This window comes from Strongylocentrotus purpuratus, unplaced genomic scaffold (assembly GCF_000002235.5).
Source record: "Strongylocentrotus purpuratus isolate Spur 01 unplaced genomic scaffold, Spur_5.0 spur5_scaffold_15, whole genome shotgun sequence".
In the NCBI taxonomy this organism is placed as follows: Eukaryota; Metazoa; Echinodermata; class Echinoidea; order Camarodonta; family Strongylocentrotidae; genus Strongylocentrotus; species Strongylocentrotus purpuratus.
Window position 1 is genome coordinate 19,641,402 of NW_022145600.1, and position 11,633 is coordinate 19,653,034.

The window sequence follows — 11,633 nt, forward strand, 5'->3', positions numbered from 1 at the left end:
GTCATTGTAATGTTTCCACATTTATGTGATTGCTATTTAAATTGCCTAAGCTTGATTTCTTTTTTTAAAGTCCTGGCAGTTGTTTCCCACCAGCAAATTAAGTGTATTGTAGAACCTGGATTTTTCGATTAAGGTTTTCCGTCGTGTTTGCTGGTAGTTGCTTTGCTTTGCAACTTTGGATGAAACACCTGCATATATGAGGAAAAAAATTGATGATTTTTTTTCTTGCAGTGTGAATTCAGCTACATGTAGTGTGAAAGGGGTTGCAGTCCAGAATCCAGGGTGCCTTTTGACAGGATCGAAGTCCCTACAAACTCAATGGGCAATCTGTCCACTGTGACAATTCAACAAAACACTCTATTAGACTTTTGAGTGAAACCAAGAAAGTAAACAAGAGAAGAATACTTGGACATGTAAAGTGCAATGGCCGTGGGATATGAATGAGTCAAGGTGAATTGATATGATTTTGATGGAAAGCTGAATTTCAGATTATAATTTGAATCTGATTTTTTTTTTTATAGGTTTTGTTTACCGTATTTGTTGATCGCTCTTGATATGAATGATAAATATCTAATATGGCATCAATGGAGTGCAAAGTTGTAGCTAATCTTGAGTTTGTGAAATGAAAATGTATTTTGAGAGAAAACTGCTCCAGGTTATATTGTATTGTTAAGCATGCAACTAGATGTGTTGTCTAGACTTGCAACAAACTAGTGAGTTCTTGTTAAAAAAAATAAAGTACTGTACATATGGAATGCATGGTGGAATTTTTCCAAATGGCTCAACAAAAATATTCAAAAACTGTTTTGGGGATTATGGATTCCCAAATTGTATATTCATTCTTCTTGCTGAAATTTAAAAGATATTAACACATAAAGGAAGTCACATCTCTATGTACAGTCAAACCTGCTATAGTGACCACCTGTCTACAGAGACCACATTTTTTGTTTCCTTTGAAAATGGTTTCTCATTGAAACTTGTACTATAAAAAAAGGAACCTGTCTACAAAGACCACTTTTTGTGTTTCCCTTGGGCGGTGGCTACAGACAGGTTTGACTGTATTATAACAAAATTAATTTTATAGAATGGCGATCAACTCTTAAAGATCAAACAGTGAAATTGATATGTGAAAATAACGCAACATATAATGGCAATTCTACAATATTGATAATTGTTCATAATTTGTTTCATCCCTATCTTTCTCTTTTCTCTTTCTGCTTTAGGATCAGTTACTGCGATCGGTCTACCGCCCATATTTCCATTACGTCATTCATGTTGATTACCGAGCAGACAGCGTCAGAGATGTAAGTAATTCAGGAAATGTCTTGAAATGTAGACTTAATGGTGTTTAAAATTTAAAGCCCCCCCCCCCCCTCCACAGTTTTGTGAGCCCCAAAAATTTGATGGCAAAATTTCACTTCATTTGTATCATAATGTGAAAGAGGATATCATTTTTGACAAATTTCTGCAAGGATTTTCAAAACAAATGTGTTTTAAGTTGAATATTGATGAAAGAAAACAAAATTCAGGTTTTCTGCATACAATAAAACCCACATTATGTATTCTTTTCTCAATATTTGTTTTCAAACACATTTTTCGGGAGAAATCTTTGCAGAAGTGTGTCTCAATTGACATCCTCTTTCACACTATGATACAATTTAAGTGAAATTTTGCTATCAAATTTTTGATGAATTTGGGCAAGCCTTTTATTAAGTCAAAGCAGACCGGGAGCCAAATATCTGAAAAAGCGGCTCCCGGTCCTTAATTTTTTTAGAGAACCGGGAGCCGTTTTCCAGGACCAGGAGCCGTTTCCAAAATGGATGAAAATATGTATTCTTTTAAATTATTTGTTAAACGTTACCTTTTATTTATACATACTGTAGTTTAATTTCTAGTTTACATTTTGAGCACTCCAATATTAAATCACTCATACCTTGGATAAATCTGTCATATGTAGTTGTTGTAGTTCATGTTTAATACTATTTTCATGCCGTTAAATGTCAAAAATTGAAAAATGTTAGGAAAGGGGGAATTAAATTATTTTGGTAAAAAAAATACTTAAGAAAAACCATCTATAATGACATTGCAGAGCTGCCAACCTGTCACTTTCAAAAAACATATTATTCAGCTTGAAAAAGCTTATTTTAGTTAAAAAAAACAGATTTTGCCTGTTTAACGCGTTTGTTATTTAGACCTGTCACTTAAAAAAAAAAAAAAAAAATAATAATAATAAAAAAAAAATAATAATAATAACAAAAAAAAAGAAAAAAGATTTTTAAATATATTTACCTATTTTATCAGAAAAATCCATTATTTAAAACATCACAGAATTTTAGTCAATGAGTATGAGGGCCGCTGAATCAAGGCAAGTCTGGAGTTGCAATCAACTTTGTACATAAAGTCAATGCATCAGCAGGTCCGGTGTTCTGATTTTCATTTGGCTTTTTGAAGATACCATTACATCCGAAGGGCATGCGATAGGCAAAAAAACTGGCAACAAAATCGCTGATTTCTTGATTTTTAGCGCTTTTTTGATGAAACTGTTTCTTAAAACTGGGCTAAACCCCCGTGAGCTTTGGAAATATGGCTCCGATTCCGCATTTTTGACAGCAAAATTTGGCTTTTGGGATGGATTTTTGGAAGTTACATCGAGACTTTCTTGTACTGACACTGTGTGTGTAGTGCAGTACAGCACTGATGTCATTTGTGTGTGTATGCATGGCCTGGGGAAATGCGCTCGTCTTTGAGTGGTGTACATCCCCCGTATTGTGTGCTCCGTACTCCGCTAGGAGTAGGAGATAGCGGCCGCTCGTATTTAGTGCTGCAATTTTTCTGGGCGATTTTAATTAGGATTCTCATTATATAATGGTTTGTTAGGGTTCATTCAGTCCACGTTTAACTCGTATCAAGTAAGTTTTTGTCACATTTGTGAACATTTAGTGCTAGACATGTGGAAGTTTATGAAATAGAAAATGTTAATTCTCCCAGACCGGGCGCCAGAAATAAAAATGGACCGGCGCCCGGTACTCATTTTCCCCGTCTTACCGGGCGCCAAAAGTCAGGGACCGTGGGGTAAAAATCGCCCGGCGCCCGGTTAATAAAAGGCTTGAATTTGGGGCTCCCAACACTGTAGAGGGGCTTTAAAATGATCACATCCCATTTGCCAAGTTTTAATTCCAAATATGTATCATGAAATTTGGTATGGATCACTTTCATACCATAATAAAAACACAAAACCCTATCGTCATACACACTACACTTTAAAAAAACATACAGACAACACTCAATAAAGAACTTTAAAGATCTCTCCATTTCCTGGACAATTTATTTGTGGATAATATAAACAGGGAAATAAACTGCAACTGTATCATATTTTTTATGTATTTAGGGTGTTTGTTAGCGGGTATCCTATTTACTGCAACGGTGTCACATGACACTCTACATTAATTTTGTTTGTATGTGCATGACCCAGCAATGTAACAACATTTTTGTGCTTTATATCGCGTTCAAAAGTAAATTGGGTTGCGTGCCTCTCTTCCCTGCACGTATCCATTGTTTGCATTGTCTTAGCTGCACGCATTTAATACAAAGGCAACTTGAATCTAATCAAGAGTCCCTAAATACTCCAAAGGAGAAAGTCGTGAGATTGCAAATACCTTCCATTTTATTGAACAATTGTTGCATGCATTACTGCCTTGTTCAGTATACCGGTAACATGTACTGGTATTCATCTCTAAATTCGGAATTCCCCTTGTGCCATCCGGGTCAAGCTCTGCTAATCATAAGGACCGCTATTCATAAGGACCATTATTCATGAGGACCACTATCCATAACGCGGGACTAAATGAAAAGCGGTCTTTTATGAATAGCGTTCCTCATGAATAGTGAGCAGACCCCTATATTTCAACCTCAGGGAAATATAACATCACTCTAGGAAATTCTGAATTTGTTGCCTCATATATTTTGTTCTATTTAATTGCTGGAGCATACCGAATATGTATAATATTGATGATTTTTCAAACTCAAGTATGTACGTAACTGTCCATGGATTTCCACTGGTTCCATCAGTTGTAGTATATATGGTAGTCTACATGTGTAGATGTAGATGTAGAAAAAAAATCACATGACCTTAAAAACTGCACCTGTTCTTGCATGAGCTGCATCAAATTAGAGGGTAATAGGGACCAAAGTCAAAGTTGAGAAGTGCAGCTATGGAGAACCCATCTGAGTTAATGCTTGACTTTCTAGGCATATTTAGAGTGGAAACAAAATCAAAGAATTGACTCACTGATTCAATTTAAAGGATTTAAAGGTACACACATGTATAACAATGATATACAAGTTCCGTACTTTAATGGCGTATATATCACAAAATATGTCCATATGCGCTGTGATGGAGCAAAGGAGAGAATAAGAAAAAGAATACTGAGAAAAGTAGTATTGATATCCTTATTATCTTTCTTGCTTATTGAAATCTTGGTGGTGGTGGTGGTGGTTATTTTACCTGACTGCTAAGAAAGCATAAATGCTTGTTAGTAAGCAACCAGAGGGCCGACGGCTTTAGGTCCTCTCCGCAGGACCTGGTAATGAGGATTAATGCCTAACCAAAGGGCACTAGCGCATCGACTTGGTTTCAAACTCGGGTCACCTGATTACGAGACCACTGCTCTACCGACTGAGCTATCGTGCCTCCTCAAATACAACAATAAACACCTTGTAAATCTAAACTTAAGATTTAAAAATATAGTGTTAGGTTTGAAGAACAGATTTTCAAGCTATAAATGACATTAGATCATGAGGTTATCCCATATGTTGGTAATTACATATTCGAGAACATGGGCCAATCAGAAGTGCCTTTTTTTTCTTGATACTTGTGTTTAGGTTTATATTTAGATTATGAGAACATGGACATGCCTAATTATCACGTGAAATAACATATTTGGTGTCACTTCACAGTTGTTCACTCATTAATTAACTAGTCTATCCAGTTGCATGTACATGTATGGAACACAAAATAAAACACCAGTTTGGACCTATTCCAAAATGTGTTTTCACTTCATGTGCACTCTCTATGACTTATATTCTTGTTAAAGGGAAACCAACCGTGATAGCAAACTACTCTAGAGGAAAGCAGATAAATCAGAGTAGACCTGTGAAAGTTTGAATGAAATTAGACCAAAAAATGTTAAAGTTATGAATTTTTCAAAATATGGGCTCTTCAAATTGGCTGATCAGTAATGTCTCTTTGGAGGCCCTATAATATAATATGATATCTATAATATATTTTGAGTAGTACCCCAAAGGAGAGGGCACTTATTAAAGAAAAACAGAAATTAATGATATTTTTGTACGTATGACAAACAGGAGAGTTATCTGCGACTACGTCACAATCCACTGACCAAATTACCAATTTGAGATTCGCATAGACTTAAATGAATGATCTCATATTTTAAACATTCACAGCTTTCTTATTATTGGTCTGATTTATTTAAAACTTTCACCCTTCTGGTCATCTGATTTCAGCTTTTATAAGAATGAACTTATTAGAAAGGCTTGGATTGCACTTGAAGAGGGAAAAGGCTAAAGTTTTGCCTAAAAAACACAGAAATGTTTATTCTTTGAATTTTAAGCATACAAAATATGCACAGACATGTACATGGACATGTTCTCCTTGTTGGGAACGTTGGATATATTATCCTTTATTTCTTGCTTCAATGCAATACAACCTTTGAAGGGATCTTCATCAATCCAATATCTTCCAAAGTGCATTAAGTCTTAATGTGATTCCAAGATGCGGGGAATGAAATATCATCATCAGCATCCTCCTTATTCCAGCATCTCAGTCAGGAATATCCATTTCTGATCTGAAGGAGCAGATACATCATGAGAATGTACTCAATATGATTATTGTCAAAGACTGTCTTTATTTGATTGGTTTCCGCAAATGGCATTGTATCGTATTAAACAGAGGAACAAATGTATTTGGAAAAATGACTTTATCTATACTTTACTTTTTTCTTTCAAAAGATCAATAGTACATGAGGATATCAAGTTTTTGATTCATGTTTATTGTATAATGCTTTAAATTTCTTTTGGTCCTTTATTTTTTTCTGAAGGAAAATAAGTGGATGATTATCATCTTTTAAAAATAATTTTCAAAATAATTTCAAACTCAAATCAAAACACATTTTGTTAAACCTACTGGTAGAGGATTAGACAAAATTGAAATAGGGGTGTGATGCATTATCAGAAAATATAAATTTTTCATCATGATATAAACAAAATTTGACTTTTGTGCTGAAGTATTTGACACAAGTTCAAAATCAATTTTTTTCTTCTCACATTTTGACCACAACATATCATATGGTCAGATTTTATTCAAGTAATTTGACACAATTGTGAATGTGTGTGCACTAATGATAAGACCACATGTTTAATAAAAGTACATGTATTTCTTGTTCAATATCTAAATTAATGCATACATGAAGGCCTATACAGTGGAAATTGTGCAGTTGATTAAGACAGACCGGTGCTGTGTTAATCGTCGTCAATGGTGCAGTTAATTTTAGCCACTCCATTTCTCACAGGAGTCTTGTCAAATTGAGCGCTTGCATCAACTGTTCGACTTCATTTCAGTTCCAGCTCGTTCATTAACGTTTGGGATTAATTCGTTATTCGGGAGCCGAGGACCAACAAAGAATCGTAGGCTATTTCGTTAATCTTTTTGGGAGTGGCCAGCAAGGCGCTGAAATAATTGAACCGCAAGTGTTAATTTATCTGTCGAAATTGTTATTCGTTGCTGAGCATTTGTGCTTGTCGTTCAAATTAAAATTGAGAATTATTATTGGTACTAATTACATTATAAGGAAAATGTTTTAGGTTTAAAATATTTGTTACGTTTTATCTAATAATTATAAACACCTTTTGAATGATTGTAGAGGATGTTTATAGAGTAGAGCATTATTAGTATTTATTTTCCCCTTCTATCTGTTGAAATTATTCTGAGTTGCCGAGAAATTGTGCTTGTCGTTCAATTTAAAATTGAGAATTATTATTTGTTCAAAATCTAAGGAAAATGTTTTAGGCTCAATATTTTCTATGTTTGATCTAATAATTATAAATACCTTTTGAATGATTGTAGAGGATGTTTATAGAGTAGAGCATTATTAGTATTTCTTATCTCCCTTTTATCTGTCAAAATTATTCTGCGTTGCTGAGCAATTGTGCTTGTCGTTCAAATTAAAATTGAGAATTATTTTTGTACTTCAGTAATTATAAGGAAAATGTTTTAGGTACAATATTTTCTATGTTGTATCTAATAATTATGATTACTTTTTGAATGATTGTAGAGGATGTTTATAGAGTAGAGCATTATTAGTATTTCTTATCTCCTTTCTATCTTTAGTCTAATAAATCTATTCATTTCATGGACATATTTATTCATGTACAAATGTGTATCTGTAGTCTTTTCCTATATCTGCAACACAAATTTCTCTATACACGTCACTGCACATGTCCCTCAGAATACAGCCATCTGACAGCCATTGTATTTACACAAGATCTATTTGCAGATTCGAGCTAATTGACAAGAATCCAAATATTTACCATAAACACACATGAACAGGTACAATAACCAATAAATATGCTTTTTAAAATAAAAACTGTGTGTACATTGCAGTAGTCTCTTTTGTTTACTATTAGGAGACCAGTTATTAGAAAGTATTTCGCTCAGAGTGTTTTTAGTTGGGGTTTTTGTACAGATAAATTGCAAGTTGTAAATACCGTACTCTTGATTGAAAGGAAGGTTAAAGCAATTTATAATTAATATAGACTAATTGAAGTACATGTGTGTACGTGCACGCATGGTGACAAAATCTAAACTCGACTTGGCTTACATACAGTGTTTTGTACATGGATGGGATTGGCATTAGGGTGTAGGATTTTATGTTATTCTTTAGTTATTCAAATTTCTTACATGTTCACTCATAGATTGCTAGGTGAAGTTTTTTTCTTGGTTGATTTTCATACCAAAGAGCCATAAAAACAAACATACCCAAAAAAGAGAGAATGAAAAATGAAAACAATAGAAAAAAAGAAAAGGAAAGAGATGATTGGTCCAGTTTTCATTTTCAATTCTAAATTTCCAGATTTGGTTTTGTCTCGAACAATGTTCCTAACTTCCTGTACCAATTGATAATATGCTCTCTAAATATACAGAATTGGATATGCACTCTTCTAGGAGTGGAAATTCACTCTTTTTAGGAGTCACATTTAGAATCATAACATTTTGCAGTGAAAATCCAGGCCCATGATGATGGTTTCCACTCTCCAAAAAGCATGTGAATGCAAAGATGATCATTTTTTTTAAAACTCAAGCAGCCTGACAGTCTCTGTACAGTGAATGTAAATTAAGCCTCACTCTGAATGGTTTCATAGATCTACATGTCTACATTTGTATGTGTCCTGTGTAACTTCATGTTACTATCCATTCACATCATTCGTTATGAATTGGAAAGTCATGACCCTTCAAATACGATGTCTTGGGAGTCGAATGAGCCGGATCCCTGTACACCTATTTACATTCATTCCTCTAATACGTTTCATCGTCTTTGGGTAATTCTTTGCCCCTGAAAAAAGCGTGGAGATCAAGTGTCACAAGATGTCTCTCATAAATTCTACTGTCTGGAGGATTCTTATAAACCAACCGCACAGTACACGGTTGTCCTGCGATCCGGTTTTCAAAGAAATGACAATTGTATCAGAGATAGGAAAGCTAATCAAAAACCGTCTTTCTGATTTAAATTCTAAATACGATAAGAATATCTGAAGAATGATATTATAAGAATATTTTAATACTTGGTTCACAAAAGCACAAGTTTTCATACCTTTTTTTCATAGGGGGGGGGGGGGGGGTTGCAAGTATTCCTTGTAGAATATGTGATAATTTACCTTAAAACTATTTTTTTTTGGGGGGGGGGGGATAATTCCGTACTCGCTGCAAATCTTCAGCATAAAGTCGATTGGACATACTTTAATTTCTGAAATTTAAAGACATAAAATCCATTCTTGAATGCTGGCTTTTGACAAGTGCAAAATAAAACCTGGTCTAAGAGCAGGGACCTCCAGGAGATCGAGGTACTGCCAAGTATAAGATTTAACAATTTGCTAGATGCAATCCTAGTCATTTTTTTGGTGAACTAGCTGCGATTGCTAAAATGAACTCTTGCACCTAGCTCATCCGATATCACAGATTTGCATGAATGAAATCTATGATTATGAAGGCTACGAGGGAGTATCATTGCCAATTCTCGCATCAGTTGGCATTGTGGTAATCACCATAAACCTGAATTATTAGCTCATTCAGACTGGAGAAAATCTATTAAAACTTGCGTAAAGAAACGCTGCATATGTATAGCGAATCAACTTATAGCAGTGGTATAAAGGGTTTTATTGTCGTTTGGTCTACAACCAGTTCGTCTTCTACCCAATTCGTCTATTTCCAAATGGTCTACATCCAGCCCGTCTACTATCTACATGGGTCTAATAATCATTTCGTCTACTTATCTTTTGGTCTAATGATCTTTTAGGCTAATAGTCATTTGGTCTAATTTGCTTGTGGTCTAATCCAAAATCTCCGATTAGTCTACTACTCATTTGATCTATCGGTATCTCTAATTTAGTCTTAATTTCCAGTCAGTTCCAATTCCAATTTTGTCTAATGCCCATTTTGTCTAGTAAACATCAAATGATTATCAGACCTTATGGATGGTAGACAAAAGTGACTTTATACAAACTGAGAATTAGACCAACTGTGTAAAGAAATAATGAGCAAAGAAACTAGGTTTGAAGAGGGTTAGTGGACATATTACAGGCTCACAACAATCCCCACCCAGTTATAACGTCTTTGTATGATACAACAGTCAGATGTGAAGGTGGCCCCAATTCTTTTATACATGTAGAGTTAGCATTTGAAGCAACGCTCAAACTTACGTCGGGCTACAAGTACATGACATAAACTTCATTACATAACATTCAGACTACAAAACTTAAAGCACTTATCGTATACATTTAGCTGTACATCTATACCTTGAATTTTGGTAGTCTGAAGGGGGAGTTTAATATCTCCTCAGCCTTCTCTTCATTGACCTTTTCTTTTTTTTCATTTTTTTCTTCCTTTTCTTTCATTTTTTTCTTCCTTTTCTTCCTTTCGACAGGAAATTATGGATATGGTGAGCCAGCTTGGTGACAAAGGCCACAACATCCGGGTGCTTCCCAAGGAGCGGTCGTTCGTTGCATCGTGGGGATCCTTTGATATCGTGCGAGCCGAACTGGAGGTAAGATCAGATCTAGACATGCTGCTTTATCCGGATTAGATTAGGCTTAAGGCGAGCTCCTCTTGAGAGAGCTCTGGTGAGGAATGATGGAAAGTGGACAATTTTCACTGAGAGTCAAACGTTAAATGCTATTTTTTTAATGATTTTTTTTTCTTAGAGAAATATATTTAGTAATGGAATGATAAGCAAAGAAAGGTGTGGATAATTGGGTTCAGATATTCCCACGTATGTATACCCATTGCAATACTGGTATGCGCAATTCAAGTTATTTGTTCATGTAGCAGTATTCCATGACGACAAGAATGATGATGATGGTGAGGATGGTAATGATGATGATGACAATGGTGATGAAGAAGAAGATGATGATGAGGATGGTGAAGATGATGATGATGATGATGATGATGATGATGATGATGATGATGATGATGATGATGATGGAGATTGTTGTATAGTGAAGGTGATTGTAGTGGTGATGATACAATTGCATTAATTAAAATGGACTGCATGGTCCAAGAATGATGATTATTCAGTTTTAAAGTAAGTGCATGCTCATAGATGATCAACAAGTGGATCTATGGTTTCAAGTCCTATTCAAGATACTTCAATGGTTAATGACTTACTAAAAGGGTACTTGCGCATGCCTCTCATGCTTTCACTCAAGCTCACGAGCAGGGGTCATTCACCCCCTCACAATCCCAAGCACCCCTTGTGCTAGGCTAACAGGAGAATCAACTTGAAAATAAATTAGCTGTGGTTTCACATCTAAGTGGGCATTCGTCACTGTGGCCAACGCCATTAACTTTAATCATTTCACACTTGTATCAAGTTTGAGAAGGCAGTTTAACAATTCTGTTGCTTTCTTCGACTCACTACGCAGTCACTCATTTAAAAAAAATGCTTTGTACAATACAATAGCTTTGCGAAGTTACCCTTTTCCGGTCTTTATAACCACCATGACAACCCTTTTCACACCATCCACATCAATTAATCTTGCCCCGGAAACATAATCGTGAAGTCCTTGGTAGATCTATCCCATAATGGATACAATGTGGCACAGGGAGATCATTTTATGTGGCATGTAAAGAGTTAATGAAGGAATGGGAGGAATCGTATTACCTTATTGATGATATGTGGTAAATCTACAAGTCAGATGACCATCCTAGTGTTAAATGACGCCACTTGATTGAGGTTTGCGTTGAAAGTATTCACACCTACAGGTAGCCAAAGCTTCTACACTATTCCAAAAAGCGTTGAAATATCATATGCTGGACATTTGAAATATCTTTTGTACGATCGATG

At 35.2% G+C, this 11,633-nt stretch overlaps 1 protein-coding gene across 1 annotated transcript in view; it reads left to right on the forward strand.

The window, feature by feature from the left end:
• LOC100888338 overlaps positions 1–10,662 on the forward strand; it is a 47,486-nt gene extending 36,824 nt beyond the window's left edge. Inside the window, exons 6-7 of the mRNA XM_030985782.1 lie at positions 1,224–1,304; positions 10,215–10,662. Of these exons, the coding sequence (XP_030841642.1) occupies positions 1,224–1,304; positions 10,215–10,373 (240 nt within the window). The 3' untranslated portion in view covers positions 10,374–10,662. The remainder of the gene's footprint in view (positions 1–1,223; positions 1,305–10,214) is intronic.
• Positions 10,663–11,633: the final 971 nt, after the last annotated feature.